The sequence below is a fragment of the Lontra canadensis genome, unplaced genomic scaffold, assembly GCF_010015895.1.
Source record: "Lontra canadensis isolate GAN:19392208 unplaced genomic scaffold, GSC_riverotter_1.0 scaffold4, whole genome shotgun sequence".
NCBI classification, from domain to species: Eukaryota; Metazoa; Chordata; class Mammalia; order Carnivora; family Mustelidae; genus Lontra; species Lontra canadensis.
In genome coordinates, this window is record NW_022630998.1 from 9,526,057 (window position 1) to 9,551,572 (window position 25,516).

Consider the following 25,516-nt stretch of genomic DNA (forward strand, 5'->3'; position numbering starts at 1 on the left):
AGTTGGCCAATGCTATGATGGAAAAATAAAATAGGAGCATAGGGGATATAAACATAGGGAAACTGCTATTTTATATATAAATATATATATATATATATATATATATATATATATATATATATGGATTATCCATCTATACAATCATAATATAGAGTGATATAGAGAAGTAGGTAGGGGATACAAAGAGGTAGATCAGGACAGCCCTTTCTAATAGTTAACACTTGAGGGGGTGGTCTGAAAGAAGTGAGGACTCGAGCCATGTGTCACTGTTCCAGGTAGAGAGAACAGGAAAACGCAGAGCAGAGTTGTGTGCCTGCATGGCAGGAACAGGATGAACCCCAAGAGAGCTCTGTAACAGTGTGGAAGTGTGTGGGATGGCTTGGGAGGTAGGGTCGTGGATGATCCTGGATTTCAGAGTGTGATGGAAGCTGTTGGAGAGTTTTGAGCAGAGATGGAACATGATCTGACTTCAGTTCTACCACGATCACGCTGAGCTCTTATCCACCTGTCTGGGCTGGAGCAGAATCCTTTGTTTCTCTGGCTGGATCCTTTGGATGTGGTCCACTAAAGGGGAAGAGTATTTGGGATAGATGGTACAGGAAATGTTACATATGCTGTTGAGTAGACGTTGGTGGACCAGATACATACACTGCAAGAGAAAATGAAAAAGAGGGGCGCCTGGGTGGCTCAGGGGGTTGGGCCTCTACCTTCGGCTCAGGTCATGATCTCAGGGTCCTGGGATCGAGTTCCGCATCGGGCTCTCTGCTTGACAGGGAGCCTGCTTCCTCCTCTCTCTGCCTGCCTCTCTGCCTATTTGTGATTTCTCTCTGTCAAATAAGTAAATAAAATCTTTAAAAAAAAAAAAAAAAGAAAAAGATACAAAGGTGCAAAGTCACCCTTCATGTATCTTACTAATGAATTCCTATCCTTATTGAAGTTAGGGTGAGAATTAGTGACTCTTGCATTTGGGTTTTTTTCTGAGGCATCAAGAAAGGCCATTGACTCTGTCTATATGTAAATATGCAGGGGGTTTAGGTCTCAGCAGGCCCCTCCCCCAGATGGAGCCCTCTCAGTTGGGTTTTGGAGAGGAGGAATTTCTGCTTTCCGTGTTAATTTGGGTTCTTGTGCCACAAGGTTGTCACCTAATTTGCTTCTCCAGCAGGCCAAGACTAAGGCACCATGATGGGGGAGGGGGGCAAGGGGTGAAGCAGGCAAGAGCCACCCAAATCCCAAGAGATACCAGGAGGTCAGAGACAGCACTGCCAGGCTGAGCAATCTCTCCTCTCACAGGGGAGAATGTACTAAGAATGCTGCCAATTTTCCCAGTTTTCTTTCTGGAACATTTGGTTACTATGTTTTGTTTCATGTTTTCTCCTACAGTGGTGCATATGGGTACTTAGGAGTAGTACATCAGTTACAGTAATATAATATTAAAAGGCTTTTTCTAGACACGCACCTGGTGGGGAAATGTGGGTAGGACATGTCTCTGCAAGCAAAACCCCACTTGGTTTGCTTACTAAAACCTCTTGCAAATGCTTAAGATTACACAGTCAAGTTCTACCAAGTTTTAACCTACTCCCAGACTTTTTTGGAAGGACTTTTAAGAGCTTCTGGGAAATTACGCAACAAATATTCAAAGTAGGGCAGCCATGAATAGAAGTATGATTTATACTATAAACCGAGGTTGTATAGTTCTGGCATTAGAAAGACATGGATGTGACTATCCGCTGTGCCGTACACCAGGTGTGTATGTCATTGGCTAATGCCTGATCCCTGTAAACCTCAGTTTCCTCATCTCTTAAAGGAGAATAATAATTCTGCCTTGCAGAACTGTTCTGAGGATTAAATTTAATAAACCTGGCACAGTGCCTGGTGTGTAGAAATAGTAGAAAAATTGTAGCTATAATAATAATAAAGTTATTATTATTATGCATATTATTATGCAGGGAAATGGAGTTCCCTCCCACTAAGCTCCATATCAATTAAGAAAAAATTTCATGTTTCTAATTTGTATTTGGTCAAGTTAAATAGAGAAAAAGAAATATTATGGAGAAATAATATTCTAGGGTAATTGGTGCCAAAAGAATCCTAAAATAAAAATATAAGTATTGTTATTAATCCCTTATAACAATCGTTTGTAACCATTCTGTAACAGATTTATTGACTACAGCATTCATTTAGAAATGCTAAACTAATGAGAACTTGGCCATTAGTTGTGATAATGGTCTATCATTTTGAGCTTGAACCATGTGTACTTATTTGGCCTCTTTTCAAAACAATAAATTATTTCAAACTCATTTCTTCTCTTGAAAATGTCCTTATGATTTAGGTCATGCTTTGGATTATGTGAGTCGTACTCCTATAATCCATCATCCAAAACAAACTAGGATTCTGGGCTATTTTAAGATTGAGAAACTTCAAAGTTGTTTCTTTTTTTTCCAGAAATTGCATAAAGGGGTAACCGAGGCTTCTCAAGCCTCTAATTTATCTTCTTCTGCCTGTGCTTGATTGTTATTCCATATTAAGGTTATTTTCCTTTTAAAATAGCTCTGCACAAAGAGAATATACTGCTAAATACTATTGCAAGGGAATGTTTACAGATGCAAATGACTTCTATTTAAGGAGCTCATGATTAAAACTTGAAAGAACGTGGCACTAGAAAGCATGTGAATAACCTTTGAAAAATCTCACAATAGAACTGAATATGGGATATTTATAATCTGGGATTACAGCTATAAGGGTATGTGTGAATATGCATGTTCAATATGTTGCAGAGGACCTCCAACTGAAACATGTTATTTTACTTTAATTTGGATAAATTAACTGTTTCACTATTGGGAACCTGTAATGTAGAACAAACATGAAGGCCAGTGCAGAATACTAGAAGGAACTAGTATTATATTTGCCGCCAACAAGTACGCCAGACGGTTTCCACGATGCCATCTTTCTGATAAAGATAAGATATCTTGTTGATAAGTTCTTCACGGGACCATTTCAGTCTTCCATAGTTGCTTTGAGGCTTGAAGTGTATTTCATTATTTCTTTTTTTCTTTCTTTCTTTTTTTTATAATTGCTCACAGAGCAAGCTGCTAATAAAATGGGGGTGGGGGTGGGAAGCTGTGATCACAGGCAGACCTAGTTTTTCAATCTGTTCCTACCCAGAGAAGATGTGCCCTTTGGTTTCTTGTCAGGACTAACCTTCTGGGGTCATCTAAGGGCTCAGTGTAAGTTGTGTGTCTCATTTTGGTGGAAATCATGTCTTCTACCCTCTGGTGTGCTGGGCAGTCCCGGCTCCTGCCCTGCGTCTGGGTTCTGGAAGCTGGTCTGGCGCAGACCCTAGCTGTACACAACTAATGAACATGTCACGCGCGTCTTGAGTTTTCCAGTCTCTGGCACAGCTGTGGCACTTTCCCCCCCTGCTGCGAGGCACAGCACGCTGGCCATTTGTTGGCAAGTTCATATTTCACACTGCAGGGAATTGAAATGATTGAACAGACAGAAGAAGAGTTTTATTTGCAGTAGCCTACGTATCCCCAGACTCTGATTTGGCATAAAACATCTGCTTCATGATCTGCTTCAAGGCCAGTTCCTTTCCTCCAACAAAGGTTACGACTTCAGGCAAGCTGTGCTTCCACTGGCAGGAGGAAATTTGCCCGAAGACTTGATTGAGTCAGAATCAAAGCCTCCTGCCACAGAATTTCTTTTTTCAATTATCTTGGAAGAGGCAGCCAGACTCTAAATGTATCAGTATAATAAATGTAACGAAATAAGGCAGACACGCCTTTCCCCCTGTTGCTGTCAAGGGAAGGTACGCATCCAGTTGGGCACCCACACCCAGAAGCCTGCGAGCCTCCCCCACCCACCTGTCAACACACACACACAGGCCTTGGCGAGAGCCCCTCGTAGGTATGGCCGTTGGCTGTGTTTCAGCCCGTTGGCATGATAAATAAGCACCTGCATTGGACCTACCTGCAGTGTTTACATCTTTCAGGTGATAAAAGCAAATTGGCCTGATACTGAAGGTAATTATTACTATTTTTCATGGTGAGGAAGCATCAGATATAGCCTTTGTTTTGTAGTGTGGTCCTAATTACTAATTATGTTTACCCGCATGGTTTTGTTGTGCAGAGTCATATTTTTTGTGCAAGACAGTCCTCGCTAGCCTTACAGACATATATGCAAAATTAAATCCTGGCATTTTATTATGCTAGAGCAATTAGATGCCATCCTCGTAATGAGAAACATGACATCTTCATCGTTCTCCTTTATATTTTCATGTTGTTTTAAAGCAGACATTTACCAGAACTGAACACAGTCTCTCTCTCTCTCTCTCTCTCACACACACACACACACACACACACACGTGCACACACATGCGCGCACGCGCGCACACACACACCCCTAATTGAATATCTGCATATCTCCGAGGAGTCCTGTGGGTGAAACCATGTATTCATCTTCTTTAGTTCTTAGGCCACTTTAGTTTAAGAGTAAGAACTGTTGCTTTTATGAAGTGCCTTTTTCTATAAAGTCAAAACCTCACAGCAGTGCACAGAAAGCCAATGGTATAAAGGAGCTAAGTAGAGTCTTTAATAGAGAGAGCTGGGTTGTAAGTGTTTTTGTTCCTACGGAGCAGATAGATTTGGCTCCATCTGTTCCATATTCATAACAAAGGAGCGCACTTACAGGAGGGCCAACTTCCCCGGAGCCGCCTGGTAATGATCTTTTCACCACAATGAAAGCATCTGAACCCAGTGGCTTGGCCCCACGAAAAGCAGCTAGCAGGATTGCCCGTCAGAACCCCGATTTTCTCGTAACTCAGGTAGACATAAATTTTCCCAATATACGGGATGAGAAAAAAATCGACCGATTTCTCACTTTCCTGCGGCACTATGTCGTTAGGAAGCTCAGAATACATGAATAGAGCCTCCCATTCCACAACCACAAAAGATTTGTAATTAGATCATCGGATGAGGGGAGGTTTGCACTCAAAGTATCTAAAGATATCACTGGGGAGAGGGTACGCTTCAAACTTTTAAGTTGTTTCTATTCAGATTTTCTAATCTTTTTAATACTGGGGTTAATGAATAGAAATATGAGTTATACCAAATAAGGAAAAACCCCTGTTGAGTTTTGTAATTAGCAAACTTCAAAGTCAATTTCAACGGAGACCTCTTAGATTAAAAAGATAAGTTGACCCAAGAGTACATACTTTTCCTTCCACTAAGCAGAAGAAAAATAGAATGAATTTTTTGCCCAAAATGCTAAGCTATACAAAAAACCTTCCTATTTATATGACATGTAGAGTCAGCATCAAAATGTAAATGATTCCTTAAAACTTAAATAGCACACTGGTATTAATATCATAGCTAGTGGATAGAATTCTTGTATTTATATGCTAGCTTCACAGATTCCTTAAGAAACAGGAACATATTTTGAAATATAGTAATCCTTTTCTCCATTCCGTGTACTCTTCAAATATGAGAAACTCCTAAAAATACATCACTGATTTATTTAATATACTTTATGTTCAAGTTATAATTGTAATTTATCAAACATTTTATTATGCATCTTGGTACCATCTGCACATTATCTGCTTGCTAAACTAGAATTAACGGCAGATCAAATAGCAAATGCATCTCTTAAAAAGTTTGCTGTGGCAATAAAGTGGACAAGTTTTTCATCCAGCTTTGAAATTGCTCTGTATATTAGCAAGAGTGAATATAAAAGTAATATTCACAGAGTGAAAAACATAGCTAATCAATCTGTGAAGATCTTGGGTTTCTAGAACACCTTGGTTCCGTTTGTAACTATGGACCTGAGTATTTCTGGCGTATTCGGTTTTTACTTCATTCACTTATCCATTCCTTCAAAAATGCTTTTTGTGTGCCCGCTTTGGACCAAGCACTGTATTAGGTTTTGGAAACACCATGGTGTATTTAAAAAAAAGGTTATTGCTTCTGGAGCTTACAGTTTAATTGGGAGATAGACGATAAGCCAGGAAACAAATCTCTAATTGCCAGTTACACGAGGACCTATAAAAGGAGCTAGATGCAGTGACAGAGAAAAATAGAGAAGACAGCTTTCAGTCGGGTGATCATGGAAGGCCTCCCTTGGGAGGCAGCATTTGACCCACAGCCCAAAAGGAAGTATCAAGTGTGAGTTTTGGGTTGCAGAGGAGAGTTAATGTCCATAGGAAGGTGTACTTAAAGGGTTAGTTTGGAATTCAAATTTGATATTTGATATTAAAATAGCAAATTTTAAAAATCTTTAAAATTTCAAATGTAGCCTAGACTAGAAAATTTAAGTATTTGACTCCATTTACAAAGTTGGTTCATTAAACTCCTTTAACCACTAAAGATGTAATATACTCTCTTTGCTTTTTATTTTATTTTATTTATTTATTTTAGATTTTTATTTATTTATTTGACAGAGAGAGATCACAAGTAGGCAGAGAGGCAGGCAGAGAGAGAGGAAGGAAAGCAGGCTCCCTGCTGAGCAGAGAGCCCGATGCGGGGCTTGATCCCAGGACCCTGGGATCATGACCTGAGCCGAAGGCAGACGCTTTAACCCACTGAGCCACCCAGGCGCCCCCTCTCTTTGCTTTTTATTTTCAATTCAAATACAATTAACATTTGTAATTGTATTTGAACATTAGTTCAAGTATACAATAAGAATGACTCAGCAATTCTATACATTAGTCAGCGCTCAGCACAATAAGTCTTTCCTTTTTAAGTACTTAAATTGACTATCAAACCTTCCCAAGTATTTAAGTAATTCTTACCATAATTTAAAATGAAACCTATGTCTTAATTCTGGTAGATGTTTTAAAATTGTATGTAAACCTATGATGTCATTTAGTCAAAAACTCTAAATCTGTTTTTCCATTACATATTTTAAATTAGAATTCTGTGTCTCACCAGTTGCTCTGAATGGCCAAAGCTGTCATACACTTTGAAAGCATTAAGGTTCCACATTCTCAGGTGCTTTTTTCCCAGACAAAAAAAAATACTAGATGTATGATTTTGATGCTCTTAAAAATGCAAATACTTCTTTTTTAAACTCAGCCGTGCCTAAAGTACAGCCATATCCCTTAACACAATTTTGGGATTATGTTCTCATTTGGTGTTTGAGGTACCGTAACTTGCCAAGCCTTCTTAATGACTAGAGGATTTCAGCCAGGGTGGCTTCAGTCTTCACCTCTGATTACGACGGCTCAGTGTCACTTCTCTATCCTTAAAGGAGACTGAAGTCACCAGATTCTCGCATCACTCTGCCTTTACTTTCCTGTTTCCTGGTGAGGCCTGCAGCTCCTACCCAGATGGATCATTTGATGAGATTCTGCAGATCTTTGGCTCTAAAGATGCCCACATTCCTTTCACTGGCATCTTATCTCTTGGACCACACACTTGCAGATATAGCAATAATACCTACTTGAATTTTGTGTGTCTCCCCAGGTTCTGGCTCTTTGGTCAGTTTCCGAGATGGTTCCATAGGAAGCAGCCGGCAGAGAGGAGGGAGGGACCTTCCAAGAAAGGGGATCTTTGCTTTCCCTTGACCTCTCTTCTCCATTTTGTTGTTTATTCTAATCCTGAGTTTTCATTCACGTTTGGTCATGGGCTCCACAGGTTTTTGTTGCCTCTAGACTCATGCTCCAAATCTTTATGGAACACACGTTCTGAACAAAGCAGGGGACTCCAGGGCACTGAGAACCCAGCAGTGCTCCCGCCTGCAGGGGACCCTCAATTCCACTGGCAGAGATGCAACGTTTTACAGAGAGCTGTAAGACCAAACAGGATGGGAGACGTGCTTTTTATTACCTGATGGAAACAGATCCATGTCAGAACCCCATAAGGGGGTTTTTGTGTTGGAAGAACAGAAAAAGAGCTCAAGTGGCCCAAGACAGCTGGGGTTTTGAAAGGCAGAGGAAAGCTGGCATGAGAAAAGGGAGACAGGGAGGTTCTGGGAGGGAATGTTGTTGGGACTAGCTATTGATGTGGATTAAAGCAGGGAAGAGGGGGAGAGTTAAAGAAGGAAATAAAAGTTGGGGCGGACAGTGAAAGACCAGCTGCTCTGGGTCTGCAGGCTTCTGCCCTGCAACGCACAGCCACTAATTTTCCTGGAACGGTCCTGTCACTGAGAGAGGAGAGCAAACCAGAATTCGGACCCTCCCTATCCATTAGCTTTGATTTTATTCACTCTGTCAACATTAAAACCTTCATCAAGGAAATCATTTCTGGTGTGAAATGAAATGTCCAGTCCTGGTACCTAAAAAGACTTCCTCTTTGGTAGAATTTAGCTTTTTTTTTTTTTTTTTTTAATTGTATTTATTAGAATGCACATGAGAGAGCACTAGTGTGGGGAGGAGAGGCAGAAGCAGCCTCCCCCCACCAGGCAGGGAGCCCTACATTAGGGGCTTGATCCCAGGACGCAGGGATCATGACCTGAGCCAAGGCAGGTGCCCCAAACTTAGCTTTCTAAAGCGGAAACATGAATTTCTGCATGCCTTTAGGGTTCCATGGGGCCTGCTACCCAAACAGACACACCCTGCACAGATACTTAATCTTAGCTCCAGAAATAGCGGACGTTGGGAGAACAGGGCCTACTGGCTAAGAAAAACAAATCATTGCTATGCATAAATAGATATTTACCCAAATATGATGCAAAAGAATATTGAAGACAGGCCTTCAATATTCTCTGCTTTGGACGCCATCCCTCCACTGTAGTAACACGGTCACACTCTACACGTGGATTGAGAAGAGACCTCACAGAATCTTAGCATGATTTTCAAAAGGAACAGGTCATCCAGTGCCCCTTCTAATTCCCTGAACTCTCACCCCCGCCAACGTGCACATCCTCACACAAACCCCTTCACCCCCCACGTCCACCGCAAAGCTGTGGTCAAATCCAGTTTTTCTCATTTAGGCTACAAAGAAAAGGTCACCCTTGTCCCTCTGGCTTTCCTTACGATGAAGAACTTGACCACCACCATCCATAACCCGGTCCCTCCCCTTCCTGTGCTCAGAACTGGGGTCAGCTCGCTAAGGGAGACCGCCACATTGAGCGGAGGAAGGACAGAGCTTATGCCGTCAGTGTGTAGACACGTGAACTGATCCTCTAGATCTGAAGGAATCTGTCGTCTGAGTTTCCAGGTACAATATAACAATCCACTGTCAGACTTAATTTTTTTCCCACAGGGAAAGAGAGGCTCAGGTAGGTTTAGCAGCTGACTGAAAGGCACCACAGACGTCAGAGTAGGTGAACCAGGGAGAAGATTCAGATCATCACTGGGCATGTACTCAAACCACTAAACCCCATCCCTTCCAAGGCCCCTCACCAGGGAAGATAAGGATGATAGTGGTTATGAAAGCTTCGAAGAAATAATTGCTTGTATCCAGGAGCCCCTGTGAATTGTATTAACTTGATGATTTATTAGTAATTGACTATCTTGCTACGTTAGTGCTCTAGGATAACAGCACTGTTGCTGTTAATACTGTATGAATGAGTAACGGGATCTGTGGCCTTCACCTTTTACGAGTTAATAGACACCCCAATAACAGACCACAGAGGTGGCACAAGGAGCCTTGTGGAGAAGGACTAGTATAAATAGCTCTTCTCTGGGATTCTAGGAATCCTACCTTTTGTCTGAGGTTTTCGGTTTTTTATTACCTTTATTATGTGGCTTCTAGCTGAAGAAGAGTTTTTGTAAGTGAATCATTCTGCATATCTGCATCATACTTATTATACTGCATTACACTTATCTGTTACAACAGGCAAAATTCACCACAAACAAGAGAGAGAAAGCAATCTGACCTCAATGACCAGGGACAGTCATTTCAATAGTGTGGCCTCAGGCAAGTCCAGGTCTCAGAAAATAGTTCTAACACAGTTTATAACAGGAAGCTTACTTTTCCTAACTGTTCACTGATTTATTTTTTTAAATGTAAAATATCCAATAAGGAACTTAACAAAGCCCTAAACCCAAGGAAATACAGTTAACATTTAAAATACTATCTAAATATTATCTTGCTTTCTGTGCCTATGTGGACTGGATTGTTCCAGTCACATAATAGCAGGAGATAAATTTAGGTTGACATATTTTTTTCCTCAAAAAGACTTAGAAAATGTTCTTATACAGAGGATGTTTTTAAAAGCATTCTCTGAAACCCAGGTTATTTTTTGGTCATGCCTTAATAGATACCAAAGTATAAGGGACAAGCCATACCCTCTTGAATAAAGCAGTAGGAGCAAGTTTGTTGTCCCTGAGCTTTAAAAAGCAAGTAAGAATTTGCCCACACTTGAAATAAATGTGTACAAAAGCAGGATAATGTCCTATTTGTTTTCCTAGAAATCAGTGGAAAGAAACTTGTCCTCAGCCATTTATTTGAGGTTGCTCAGGAAAAATAATTGATCTACTGAGGCTTAGCTCCTGGAATTTAAATAATACTTAAGTTAGCATTGGCAGTGAGAATTTTGCCTGAGGGGTAGAGAGCCTGAAGAGGGGGAGCAATGGGTGTGATGGGTGGTACCTCCTATTTTTCTCTTTTGTCTGAGGCTGCACAGCTGGAACTAATTTTACTTCCCTCTCCCTGAACTTTACTCTAATTATTTGTCCCGGTTACAGTTCCCTGGTGTTGAAACCCAAGTTTTAGCTCATGGAGTACATGAGCTTATTATATGGTGGGAAACACCCCTCTTCCTCCCCCCTCCCCCTTTTTTTTTTAATAGCAAATCCCCAGAGCCCAATCAAGGAATCTAATATTTACATGATATCTTAAGTTTCCTCAAGGATCCTACCTTTACTGGGTAGCCTCTTTTCCTAATGTTACATCTGGGACTTTGACCTTAACCTGCCAGTGATTTAAGTCTTGAGACATGGCTGGCTGGGAAAGATGAAATGTGTGGGCATATATAGCCACTCCTGTGGTTGATCTTAGGACAGAAGTTTAAGAAACTTGGGGCCAAGGGGCACCTGCGTGGCTCAGTGCGTTAAGCCTCTGCCTTCGGCTCAGGTCATGATCTCAGGATCCTGAGATCGAGTCCCACATCGGGTTCCCTGCTGAGCAGGGGCCTGCTTCCCCCTCTCCCTCTGTTGCTCCCCCTGCTTGTGCTCTCTCTCCTTCTCTCACTCTCTGTCAAATCAATAAATTCTTAAATTAAAAAAAAAAAAAAGAAAAAGAAGAAAGAAACCTGGGGCCAAGAGCAGGTTATTCAAACATGTGAGTTTTAAATCTCAAAAGGTAGGGTGGCGAAATATATTCCATCCTAACTCGTGTTTTTGTTAATATGAAAATTAGGTCTTGTGCTGCTGCTTAAGAAAGGGCAGATAGCCAGTTGCCAACTGTTGCTGGGATATTCTTTCCTAACAAGAGGCCTAACGTTTAAGACTTTTTTCTGTAGGTCTGGTAACCATTTTCCAAGCAGTCCATATGGCTTTGGTTAATCTCTATCCTATACCCACCACTTCTTCTGTTCCCCACCCTCCACCCACATATACAAAATGGATTTTGATTCATTATGTTCTAGAAGACATTTTCAGTAGTACTGTTTCTTTAAATGGGCTTTACTTCTTGAGCATTTATTGTGAAAGGATTATTAATACTTAAATCTGCTGTCGCCTGTCTAATTTGCATATATCTGTGTTGTGTGTTAAACTACATGAAAACCTACAGAGAAGAGACTAGGCTCTGCTAACAACTAATAGCCTATCTTTTCCTTTGACTTGCACAAATTGAGAAATATTGCCTGTGGCAAACATAATGGCAAACTGCATTTTTAATGCTCCCACACACACTCATTTCTTTAAAAAGAAGAAGAAAGTGGATGACTATTCTTAAAAATAAAACTTCTCGGAGTACCCAGACTGGCAAGGGACACAGTAAAAGAGAAGGATTTTGGCTTTTGGAATGAAGATATAGGGATGAATAAGGTTAGGCGGAGATGTTGAAGTTGGTTGACTGGCGAGTACCGTATTGGGCTTAAAAATATGGAGGAAAAAATACAAGGGTATCACCCCACCTGCTAAACTTCTGGTTCTTCATGAAGAAGGGCAATTGTTACTTTTGAGTTGCTTAAAACCTCAAAATATTCGTACTTAATGTAACAGCTTGTGTATAAGATAATTGATACAAGCTTTTTGATATGGAGAGAAGCTTTAATTTAGCATTAAAATCCTTTTCTTTCACGTGAAACATTCTCTGTCTCCTGTTAGAGGAAGGGCATTCTGTCTTACGATTCAAGTTTACATTTTCTATCAAAGCTCATTTAAGTTCACCCAGCAATTTGGAGTTAAAGTGAGACATCGTGATAATTGCACAGAGCAGCACAGGTTGGCCGCATTAGCCAAAACAAACTAAGTGGCATGGGAAGGAAAATGAAAAACCGTTTTCAAGTGCTGGAGTGAAAACAAATAGATACATCTTGTAGTATTTCTTCAACAGCAGTTTATAATTACTTCTCTTCAAGCCCTATTTTAAGTGGACTTAGAACAGTAGCTTGAAAAATAAACTGGCAAGCAATCCAGTTGTGTAGACATGGTGGCGGACCAAGGAAGGAGCTGCCCCGTGGGAACCAGGGCCTGGCAATCCTTCCGAGAGCATGCCCCAGTGCCTTAGTTCTTAGGTCTGCCTCATGTTGGCCATGGGAAGCCTTTGGTGGCACAGAGGTGTTTTTGTACAGCATTGTATTATTTAGCTGTTGGATTACAAATTACCCCCAAATGTGGGGCTAAGACATTTAGCATTCACAGTTCCTGTGGGTCAGGGATCCAGGGTAGTTTAACTGGGTCTTCTGGGTCTGGGTCTCCCACAAGGTGACAGTCTTTTAAAGGATAAGCATTCAGTTTCTGGTTTACTCACCAGATTGTTAGCCAATCCAGTCTCTTGCTCACGCTTGGCTGGAAGTCTCCCTCCATTCCTTGCCACGAGCCCCCAGCACTGAGAGTCTCACGCTACAGCATCTTGCTCCATGAACAAAAGAGATGGCAAGAGAGCGAGCGCTAGCAAGAAAGCAGTCCCGGGGCGCCTGGGTGGCTCAGTGGGTTAAAGCCTCTGCCTAGAGTCAAGCTCAACAGGGTCTTCTTTCCCCGCTGATTCCGCCAAGCCCGTTCCCTTGGCTGTGGTTTCGCTGGATAGTAGGTAGGGACAGTGGGAATCTCGTTCATCCATTCATGCGCGTCACTAATTAGATGACGAGGCATTTGGCTACCTTAAGAGAGTCATAGTTACTCCCGCCGTTTACCCGCGCTTCATTGAATTTCTTCACTTTGACATTCAGAGCACTGGGCAGAAATCACATCGCGTCAACACCCGCCGCGGGCCTTCGTGATGCTTTGTTCAGGTCATGGTCACAGGGTCCTGGGATCGAGCCCCACATTGGGCTCTCTGCTCAGCAGGGAGCCTGCTTCCCTTCCTCTCTCTCTGCCTGCCTCTCTGCCTACTTGTGATCTCTGTCAAATAAATAAATAAAATCTTTTAAAAAAAAAAAAAAGAAAGAAAGAAGTCCCAGTCTTTTGCAGCCTAATCACAGAAATGACATTCTGTCACATTGGCCATATGCTACTCATTAGAAGGAAAAAACTAGGTCCAGCTCACACTCAAGTGAGGGTAATGTGAGGCAGGTCAGAAGCTACCTATCAAAAGCATGGTGCCTTTATTTGCTTGCCACATCCTACTGATAACCCTGTAGTGCACTGTGATGTGAATATTGTGGATATTCACAACCCTAAATATAGGTGATGGAAGTACTGATTTGGGGGGTATGGAATGTGGTCCCCTTTATGTATCAGACTGGCTGATAAGTGCTGAGCTGAGCTTACCTGGGCCCCAGGAGACCAAGGAAAGAGGTTTTCAGGAATGGCTGGAGTCGGGGCGCCTGTCTGAGGTCATGGAACAGAGTGAGGATAAGAAGCCCCCATGGCCTTATTAGCATGATACTCTAAATACAGAGACCAGAGAGCCCTCAGCTTGTATTTCATTATGTGTTGTAAGGTTTTGATTGGTACTTTGTGGATCATTAGGGGGAAGGGACCCTGTGGTTTGATTTATGAAGTTGCTATTAAGATCATGGAATGGGAGGGTGTACTTGTGTTAATGGTCCCATGCCCCTGCTCCCAGCTTCCGGACTCCTAATGTACATTTTCAGCAGTGAACTGAATAAAGGGAAATGGATTTGGATTATGAGACAAATGGCTAAAACAGGAGTTGCATTTCACATTTTAATTTAACAATTTCTCTTAGAAAATCCATGCATATTTATGGGAAGAGTTCAAGTCTAGGTTTTCTTCACCTGTTGCAGGTTAACACATCATTTTGGTTGTTCACACTCCAGTGTGGGAACTGAGAGAGGAAATGTTCTAATTCTTTTGTCCCAGTTGCTTCTGCAGGCTCTGTAAAGCCTTGATAAAATTCCCTCTGATAGACCTGTCTGGGACATCCTCCCCCTCCCGGACCCAGCTAAGTGCATGTCCAAAGCCCTGTTGGGAGTTCATGCAGACCTCAGTTATCACCGCGATCCCTCGTGTGCGTCTGACTATGCATCTGACACACTTTTGCATTCCTGGTGCCTATCCAGGAAGCTAGCACATAGTAAGAATTTTAAAGCTTTTGAATGGATGGATGAAGCGGTTAGTAATTAATTTTCTAAGGAAAATAGCATAAGAAGTTATAAAACTTGTTTTAACTAAGATATGTTGGTCATATAAACTGGTGTGGCACTAGAACTATAGGGATCAATATTATCTACACTCCTGAGACAAGCCAGGCACATTTTTAGTTTCTACTCCCTGGTGTCCATCAGTGGCTCATTCTTTTTCTTTCTTTTCTTTCTTTTTTTTTTTTTGCTCATAATTGATTCTGAGAGGATTTTCTTTGTAACTTCACTTGTGTGACGGTTCTATTTTTTAATTCCTCTGTCATTTGATGTTCTTAATGCTCAGTCCACTGCTTTTTTGTTTACTTGTGACTGGTAAAGCCCTTTTAAGATTACTTTATATCTACAAATATTACTAATTAGTAATCCTCAGGATTCTGTTCATAGTATAAAGGCATCCCACATTGGTCATGCAGGAGGTCTGGGGTTAAGAAACCTGGAACATACATGGAACAAAGCCAGACTCTTACTTTTTAAAATCTTGCATGAATAGTTTTTATGCTTTTTGGTTTGACTTCTGTTTCTCAGGGTAGTAAATGAGGAACCCAAGTTATACTGACCTGGCCTAGCCTACCACTCAAGTTAGCTATAAGGTTAAGAATTGATTTCACAAGCTTAGCCCAGAGGTTGTGGAGTTAACGGATTTTTTTTTTTTAATATTTTATTTATTTATTTGACAGAGATCACAAGTAGGCGGAGAGGCAGGCAGAGGGAGAGAGAGAGGGAAGCAGGCTTCCCGCTGAGCAGAGAGCCCGATGCGGGACACTCCCAGGACCCTGAGATCATGACCTGAGCCGAAGGCAGCGGCTTAACCCACTGAGCCACCCAGGCGCCCTGGAGTTAACTGATTTAATGTCATCTGCACTGTGCACTCACAGTGAATGTTTTCATTTTTTGTTCATCAGTTTTTTTTAAGATTTAGAGTATAATAGTCACACAGTATAAAGTGTCACGTTATTGTTACAGCTTTTCTGGTGATAGGCGAGGAGAAGTCATGGAGAAGTTAGATAGGGAAGATAGTTTAAGTAAAATATGTATTTATGCATGTATTTTATTATCTTACTTTACAGAAGTATGTAAGCAGCCTGTAGCTGAGGCTAACTGTCCATCTCTTAGAGCTGGTGAGAGAACTCTTCGCAGTTTTTCCTAAAGAGAACTTATTTGTCGCTATTTTATTCCAGTGCGCCCTACAATGATTTTTGTGTCCTGGATTTACAGGATTTCTGCTGCATATAAATCTGAAAGACCCAGGCAAACTCCCAAGTAGTTCCCCCACTAAAACAATTAAATTCTTGATGCTGCCGTGAGCCTCCTGCAATCTTGCAGTATCTTTGGTACAGTCCGTTCTTGCATGTGGCGAATCAAGTTCATGCACGAGGCTCAAGCTCCTAGGGAGCTCATCTCAGCTCAGAAATCCACAGAATGGCAATGTAAATATCCATGTGTCACTTTTTCACACCACCTCTTGTGAAGAATGAGACAAACTATCTCAAGAGCCATGGTTTTCCTAATGAATTGGAGTCACCTATGTGTACTGTGTTTGTGACATGCACATTTGCAGTCGGGGTCCACAGGAAGGACACCATTTCCTGGATCAAACCACAGAGTGCAAATATTGTGCCCTAAATAACACACTAGTTACTGTAAATGTCAGTAGAGGGAGTTTTCCCGACTTTGATTTAATGAAAGCCTACAGCAAAGCCAGCTGTTAGCACTTCTTAACTGCTTTTCAGAGGGGAGAAGGGGAGGGGAGGGACAAAAATCTCTTTTCTGTATACTTTAGTCTTAGAATTAAGGGGTTGCAACAGGTGTTGCAGAGTGAGACTTGGGGTCCTTTACAGCTTGATATCTTTTAGGTTGTGAATGTATAAGTTTCCCAGCACAGGGATCGTGGAGTTTCCGGAGGAGATTCATGTAAAATTAGTTTGAAGTTTGCATCTCGAATCCCCTCACCTAAGAAATAAGCATTTTCATCGTCTGGGCTCCCATGAGGACTAATAAAAGATAAAAATAGAGAGAAAGCGCACCAAACAGGGGTCCTGTCTTGGTCACTGAGGGACTCACCAAACTCCCTGTAAGCCATGTGAGTTTTCATTGTTGTCATCTGCATTTTCTGAAGAAACCACTTGAAGCAAACACACAGGGACGAAAGTATGCAGCACTCCTTTATCATTTTTGTCATTTCTAGAATGTGTTAGTAAACGTACCGCCCTTCGAAATCCCTTTGACGTTATGCTGTGTGTACTGAGGGGAGATAATCTTTCCAGCACCGAGAAAGTTTACAGTCTTATTATCTTGAAGAGAAGAAAAGTTTCTTCCTCAAATGAATTATAACTTGAAACATGTTGTCATGTTTTGGTAAGCCCACTTTATTACTTCCATCCTTCTCTGTGGCAAATTTTTTAAAAATAAATGTACCATTGCACCATAGTGCTTTCTCAATAGCATATTGTACTTATAATAGCATGATGGAAGTTGCTGGGCTCGATTTAGTCATATAGAACGCAGAGCCAAGTTCTGAGTAAAACCTCTAATTGAATTACCTGCAAAGCACTGACAGACAGGCTTTCAGGACAGACAAAGCTTTGCTTTCCCCAGCAAAAATAGGTCATGTTTAAGTTGGCCTTGTAACTATTTGTTACTGGTTTTTGCCAGCACTTTCACCTTGGGCCCCTTTTCCTGCAGGAGACGGGGAGTAGCGAGCTCTCTGACAGCCGGAGGGCTCAAGCATTATCTTCTTATTTTCAAGAAAATTGATAACAGATCAAGTTGAATGGAAGAGCCTTTGAAATAAAAATCCCAAGTATTTTTCTGTAGATTATACCAACATTCTTGCATGAGTTTTTACTGTATTGAAAAGCCGGGGATAGGAAAGTAGCCCGTTCTAGCAGTATCTATCAATCTGAAGGGTGCTTTTGTTTTAACCTCTGGAAAAAATTAGAGTATGCTGCTGTTGTTCAGCAAAGAATGTCTTGTAGAACGTTTGCATTTGAAAATGAAGAATAATCTGCTGTTGCTCTCTCCTTTCTCTCCCTTTTTGTCTCCCCCACAGCCTCTGCAATCCCAGATAATGGCAGAAGGTCCTGTCTAAAGCTCAAAGTCTTTGTGAGACCAACAAGTAAGTTGACTAGAATGAGCTTCAGAGGGTGGCTTCACTGCGCATGCTTGATCGTGTGGTCTGGTTCACCGCGGTACAACTTTTTTTACTGTTAAATCCTGTGTGGTACCTGTTTTGTATATCAGCATCCATGTTTTCGTTTTCATCATATTTTTTCTCATCATTCTTCATGATGCTTTTATTTTGAAGTACACAGCAGTTGCTAACTTGTTGTTTCTTAGACTGTTGTACGTGCACAGCAAATGGGAACAATATTGGCATTTGGATACATGCCATTGATTGTAAAACAATCTCTACATAAATTAAAGGAGACAATAGAGAGAAAGAAAAAAGAAAGAAAGAAATGGGAGTTTAAGGGTGTCTTCACTAACATATTTGGCTGTTATCTCTATTTTTGTTATAGATAGCTGTATGAAAACTATAGGTGTTCATGATCGTGTTTTCGATGTTAACGACAAAGTAGAAAATTCATTAGAACCAGCAGGTTAGTATGCTTAGAGACTCTCTTTTAACAAATGCATCTCTCTCTGGTGCTTCCGTACTTTTTTTCCTTTCTTCTTCTCCGCATGTTTGCATGTTATAGTTGCTCTGCTTTTGCTCATTGCTAGTGACGCTAATCTTACTTATATTCTCCCTCATTCCTCCAGTATCTTTGTCTAATGCATGATAGATAAAATATGATCTTTCTTTTTTGGACATGGGTTTGATATAATGCAGTATCCTAACATAGAAGCCCCATCAGAATGCTAAATCTCACTACTTTTTACCATATCCTCCGAGCATGCTGGTGGATCACTGTGAATATTAACGGATCTGTTTTCATAGAAGACAGAAAAAAACATTCTACTGTATATGCTTAAAAACATTTTTTATATTATGTCCAAATCTGTGGATAAAAGTAAGACTGTTGCCCCAAACGGCAGCTAATTCAACATATTTAATTTTCTCTGGCAGTTTACATGCATCACTGAACTGATCTAAAGACCTTTATTACAGTTCAGATATTACTTGTGCTATTGATATCCATAGCGGTTGGTCTGGAGAAGTACAGTCATGTCGCCTGACACCGCAGATTCACTCGCTTGTTACTCCCACAAATGGAGCAGCAGTCTGTGATCCTTGACTGCCGAGGCAAAAAAAAAAAAAAAGTATTGAGGAGAAATTTTTTTTCCTACTGCTACGTCCCACACACCCAGAATTTCCTGTCATTGAAGAAACATAAAGCCCATACAAGCACTCGTCGAAACATTTACAATGTAGTGTACTGTGGGTGAAGTGGTCCGGTATGCTATTCATTTTGATATAAATTCAACAAGACTGATTTTGAGGAATAGGAGTTCTCTATCCACTGTGCACTGAGGACTGTGTACCTTGATGCCCCTGTATACCTACCTTCCTCTGGTTTCCTCTCTTGCCCTACCTGCTTGAGATCTTACTGGTTTCCTTATCCAATTCCTGCTACCATCTCAAAGCTTAATGGAATTAAAATGATTTCTTCTTCACAGAAAGATGTGACCCCCTCCCCCCACCTTATGCGAACAGAGACTTTTTAAAAATCTATTTGTAGCAGCACTTCTTCTTTATGGCCCTAAAAATTAAAGGGTTGTGAAGTCCACTTTATCTTTTGATTATTGTTACTAGGACACAGTCAGTGAGCCTTAGGGAAACTTACCCGAAGTAAATGTGGTGCCTCAGGACATACAATAGCTTTTGCACTATAACTGTCAGGAAGAGTTAGGTTTTTTTCCCCAAGCATTCTTGTTTTTCTAAGGTAGGCATCTTACCCCAGCACAAATGGTAAGTGTGTACGATAAAGCTCTGAGAGGCCCTCTTGGCTCCCTAGGGATCAGTTAGCTGCTTTAGAAAGCTGCAAGGAATGAGTGCTGACCTGGAGATACTTTAATGGAGTCCTGAAAATTTGGAAGCATTCCTAGGGCTCTTCAAGGTACCAGACTCCTCCCAAACTTGAGGACTTGACCCATGCTAGGATCTTTGAGTTAGATGGGCTCTCTTCTAAGGACCACAGAGTCTACACTCTCCTCTTGATAACTGAGACTTGCCCAGGCCTCTTCAGTAGTAGAGACTGATCCAGATTTAATATTCAAATTTCTCAACCCCCATTCCAACGTGAATAGAAAAGGAGGATTCTCTTACCAATAGCAGACACGCAGATCTTCATAAAGCGAACCTTACTCTATTGGAAAGGTTAATAAGTCATGTGTAGAATGCCAGACAGAGTTAGGCATGTTGTAAATGTAAGTTATCCTGAATTACCATTTTTTAATGCAAGTTGTGGTAGAATGTAGGCATATCATTCCAATAATCTTTTCTCCAGGTACATTTCATTGCCTATCAAGAAAACAAGAGGCTGTTTAGAAACAACAGAATGCATGTTTTTCTTGGTCATCAAGAGATACACTTAGGACTATTCTGACATTAGGAAAATTACCTTTGAATTCAACTAACGATAAAATGCAAGATACTAAGATACATTCATAAATGCGAGCATAGGTCATGGTCTTTGGGGGAAATGGGCTCTTTTCCCCTGAGCATTTAAAATCCTTGATGGCTCCCAAATTGAGGCATACAGAACTGAAGGAAGTTTGCGGCAGTCCGATAGAATGTGGTATGTGCACGCTGGGGAGTGGAAATGCCGGTGCACATCCAGAGGCATACAGCCTCCTCCCGTCAGTCAAGAGTGTATTTAAGGGCTTTCTTGTGAGCATCTTCGCTTAAAAAGTAAGACAGGGTTGAGCTAGGAATGCAATAATAAGTTTGAGTACTTTGTCTTACTCCTCACAAAATCCAGTCCGACATGCAGCTTTACACCACTGTGGTGGACGGTGGAGTACAGAGCTAGACTTTATGAATCCGGAAAGCCTGAAAGGATTCCACTGCATGTTCTCGGCAATGTGTACTAACTCACCTGTCTTTGGAATGTATTTGTCTTTTTTGTTTGCTTGCACACTCTGCCTGCCAGTTTCCTATCATCAGGGATACAGGATGATCTTAGGGCGGACATATGCCACATAATACGTTCCAAAATATCGCTAGTGTTCTCTCAGTTAACCATAGAAACCCTCAGACTGTGGAATCCTGGAGGCAGAAGGCAAGACTCTATTTGGTTTCTGAGGAGGAACATCTTCTTCCTTCAAGCCACATTTACCATCGGGAGTCTTAGGAAGTCTCTGATGGTTCGATGTCATTTCCACTGGAACAGAATTTGCTTATGAATTCTTCCTTAGAATTCTGAAATTGCTCAGATTTACCCAGACAGCCAGTTTCTCATTTTGCTTCTCAGGGGCTGTAGAATCTTCCAACATTGAGGCCCTATTAGAATCAAAGGATGCTTGGTAGAATCCTGAGCCAGGACCACCATGTTACAGAGAGCAGAGAAGTACTGTGTGGTCCTAATGGGACAGATTTCCCCCTTTGAGGGTAAAATGATATTTACGGGTTGGTTGCTTAGAAAAGAGTTACTTCCCAAAATCATCCATGATTAGAAGACTGAAAAGGACATGTAACCTCATGCTTCACTTGTATGAAAAACAAAAGCTTTCCTCCTCTCAGTGTCCCGCAAGGTCATTGACCCTGTCTGGTGCTGCCAGGAGCACTGGCTGGCCCTTGCTGAGCATCCTGGAAGGACAGAGAGGGCAGCTCTCCCTCCAGTTCACCTGAGTACCTATTTATGACTAGAGTACCTTTTATCAGTACACATCTAGACTTTACAAGGAAGAGGATTGGGTAATTTGGTAGTAAAAATAAGACGGAGAAGAAACCAAGAGCTGGTGTAATTTCAGGTGTATAAATATAAATGGTATTTCAAAATGAAATCTGTAAGCCTCAGGGTTTATGGTTTTTACAAATTAAACCCAAAGTGCTCTAATATCCTGATTGACAACGTATCGATGCTCTTAAGGTGATTAGGATTTTAATTTCAGGGCTATTCAGGGCATTTATGTCTAATTCCTATTAACTACAGATGTAATACATTTGCCAGGCTGAAGAAGAACAGAGGGAAGCGTCCACAAGTAGTTGGCCCCATGGCGGGGGGGCAGGGGGGGGCTTTATAGTTTCTCCTCTGCATCGGTTTAACTTTGCATTCTTGCTTCCTAACCTTCTCTAGTTTTTTAAGACAACTGCCACCCCACGCAGGTTAGCTCAGGTCCAGGGGAGGAGAGCAAATCTGACACAGGAAGGCAGCAGCTTCTACGTGAGGACGGTCTCAAATGATAAGAGCCCTCCAGGGCAGAAGCCTTAACATGGAGCAGTAGATGCTCAGCTCCTGTTGGGAACGGAGGTCAAGAACAGAAACAGCCTACCTGCGCATATCAGAAGCAGGGGCCAGCCCCTGTGCCTGAAACGTGATCAATTTCAGACAAAGAATAGGGAGTGTGACAATACGTAGTGAAAAAGAAAGCATCCTTATTGTGACGTTTGGTGTAAAGATATAAATGAGTTTGAACCCAACGGTCCGTGAAGGGGTTCTCAGTGGGTCATGCAGGGAGACTTAGGGATTATCCTTTGAGGTCTACAAAACTGAGGAACATCACGCGTCTCACTTGTCTCCACTCTCTGATGGACCGTTTAGTGAATACAAGATGACAGTCTCTGAGCTTTTACAGGAAGGTCCCCTGATCTACCACCAAACCCCACTCCTGGGCCCCAAGAATACGTAGTTCAGGGAACATGTAGTCGGAAAGGACAAGTTAAGCCAGGAGGAAGGAAGAAGACAGGCAACACTCAAGCAAAGCCTGGCGGGTAGGCAAGCCTCTCATCTATCTTGGGGTACTAATTGCCGCAGAGTTCCTGTTTCAAAGTTAAGCCTGTTAATCGTGCAGATCAGGAAGGCTATCCAGAGTCAGAGGCAGCCTGGTAGAACACTTTAAATAAAAGAAGCTTACCTCACTTAATCCATTTTATTTAGACAAAAATTTGCATCCATGCCGATAATGCATGTGCCAAGCTTCAGCCTGATAAAAATAAAAAGAGTCAAGTTCAAGTAATTTAATCCTGGAGATACAGGGTTTGTAATGGACATAGCACCAACATTGATTCCCAATTGTAGGCAAACTAGTGGGCACCATTTATTGAGGTCTAGTGGGTATTACATATAGTTCATTGAAAATGCAGTTCTGGCAAATAAATAATAAGTAATGCAGTTTTGGCATTTAATTTTTCTTCCTTGAAAATTCTTGTAGGTAACCAACCACATAGCATTCAATACTAATCCTATGAAATAGGAGAAAAGAGGAACCACTGATCAACCACTAACATGCCAATGTAACTAAACACCCCCCCACCCCACGTCACGTGCTTCTCCATGGCATCCTGGGTTGACAGGAGACATTCAGCTATCTCAGCTTCGTGCAAGGTGTGTTTGCTAGCAAACCAAAGTAGTTCACATACCAAAGGCTACAGTATGTGTACAGTTTTTCCTCTCCGTTTTTAAAGAACGTAATAATATTGCCGAAAAAGTCCAATTTTCTCTGCTTCTCCTTTGTTTGCTGTAAATAATGAGTGATTATGCAGACATGAAAGTCAATGGTGGCACAAGGTTCATTACCCTACTTTGCAGAGGGTGGCGAGGTCTGTTAACAGCAGGCTGCTGCAAGAGAGTTATTAAGGATGTGAAATCTCATTGGAATGTGTGCTTTCTATTTGAACAGATGACACCGTACATGAGTCAGCCGAGCCATCCCGCGGTGAGAACGCAGCACAAACACCAAGGATACCCAGCCGCCTTTTGGCAATCCTACTGTTCCTCCTGGCGATGCTTTTGACGTTATAGCACAGTCTCCTCCCGTCGCCTGTCACAGAAAAGCATTAGGGTCTTGGAACACCAGAGATCCACCTAACTGCTCATCCTAAGAAGGGACTTGTTATCGGTTTTTTGGCAGATGTCAGATTTTTGTTTTCTTTCTTTCAGCCTGAATTCTAAGCAACAACTCCGGGCCAGGAGGGGCTAAAGTAGTTGCTGCTCCCCCGCCCTGCCCCCAACCCCCAGCCTTTGCCCTTGACTTCTCTCATCCCTTCCAAATTAAATGGACTCCAGATGAAAATGCCAAATTGTCATAGTGACACCAGTGGTCGTCAGCGCCTGTGCATTCTCCTCTAAGAGCCCACCTCCGTTAGCGTACTGTGACAGCAGTATACGGACAAGGAAGAATAGCGGCAGATGCGGCTAGTGATGGCAATGCCCGGGAGGGTTTTACTCTCCCATCCAATATTTATGCCTTCTCATTCAGGACTGTAAGATGATCGTGCAGGGCATTGTGTCACCATGTCAAGTCCAGAGGGGAGGTATTAAGAACAGTTCTAATATTATACCCTTTCCTCTAGGAGTATATAAATGAACAGGCTTCTAAAAGGTTGAGACACTGGTTTTTTTGTTTTGTTTTTGTTTTGGGGGGTTATTTTTTACAATGACTGTCTTAAAGCACTCTTGACAGCAAAACTTGTGCTCCACGAAAGAAGCCTTTTTTTTTCCCCCCTAGAAAACAGGTCAGGTGCGGGAATGCTAGCTAGCACAGAGCAAGGGTGAAAAGAGAGATAACTAGGTTTGGTGGGGGTGTGTACGTGTGAGTGCCTCTAATTTTTTTGGTGACTGGGCAATGCACACCAGGTTTGTTTTTTTTTTCCCTTGGAATACAGATCACCATGGTGCTACAGTTTTTTGGTTTTTTTTTTTTTTAAAGAAACTCAAAGAGGCATTTTTATGAATAAAGTGACCTTCCCCAAGGCTGACAAGCCAGGGTTGATGAGTGTATAATGGAATAGCTTTGGATACTCCTCTGGGGGACAATATGTACCAAGGAAAGGAGGTCAGCGGCCAGAGGAGATGTGATTTGGCTTTGCTGGAGCGCCAATGTGCTGTGGCCTTTCCCCGACTCCCACCCTAGTACCCATGTTTTGCTCCACACTCCACAACTACAGGGGCTCGACACACACCCCTGGCACCAGGAGAGTCAGTCAGCACTACTTGGGAGGGCTAAAGGGAAATTTGGAATAAAAATTCCAAAGTTTGGAATAAAAAATTCAAGTGTTGATTTTATATTCTTTCCCTTTCTGACACAGCCTGAAGCGTAGGGGGAACATGTGTTTATCTGTGGGAGATAAACAAGATGGAGTCCCAAAGACTTTAACAAAATATTTTTTTAAAAATCCACTAGAATAGAAAATACATTATTTAGATATACTTTATGCTGAGAGTGAGTATATATGCTTGTCCTATTTAAACTTGTGAGAAAAAAAGTGGTATCCCTTGATATATTTAGAAATATAGGGGGCTATCTTGTTTCATTGTGGGGGGTGGGGCAGAAGGAGAAAACGCAAGATGACCCTGTTTGAGGAGTCTTAGCATGGCCAACAAGGGCCATTTCCAGGTGATTACAGGAAATACAAGCCTTGGGGGTTACTACTGGTGAGGCTGTCACAAACTTTGAACTCCAAAAGCCTAGACAGGGAAAAGTCAGACCAACGGAAAAGAAATCTAGCCTTTACTAGTGCACGACATGTCAACAGGAGCCATGCCTTTCAGAACAGAATGAAAAATCCAACGATTGTGATATATGAAAAAATCGGAAGCATTCCGGCAAAATAAGTCTTCTTAAAAATAGACATATTTGTTGGTTTTTTGTTTTTTTTTAAATGTCTGTATGAAAAAAAGAGAGGGGTCATATTCTGGCCAGACTTCATGAGTGGGAATTTGCTACGAATTGTGATTAGTTCTGAATTAGGAAAATGTGT

General features: G+C 41.6%; 1 protein-coding gene across 2 annotated transcripts in view; it reads left to right on the forward strand.

Moving 5' to 3' along the window:
• Nucleotides 1-25,316, forward strand: part of EFNA5 (ephrin A5) — a 276,340-nt gene extending 251,024 nt beyond the window's left edge. The window contains exons 4-6 of one of the 2 annotated variants that reach the window (XM_032845306.1): nt 17,702-17,767; nt 18,171-18,251; nt 23,437-25,316. In XM_032845306.1, the coding sequence (XP_032701197.1) occupies nt 17,702-17,767; nt 18,171-18,251; nt 23,437-23,558 (269 nt within the window). In that variant the 3' untranslated portion in view covers nt 23,559-25,316. The remainder of the gene's footprint in view (nt 1-17,701; nt 17,768-18,170; nt 18,252-23,436) is intronic. The other variant, XM_032845309.1, reaches the window with a different exon arrangement.
• Nucleotides 25,317-25,516: the final 200 nt, after the last annotated feature.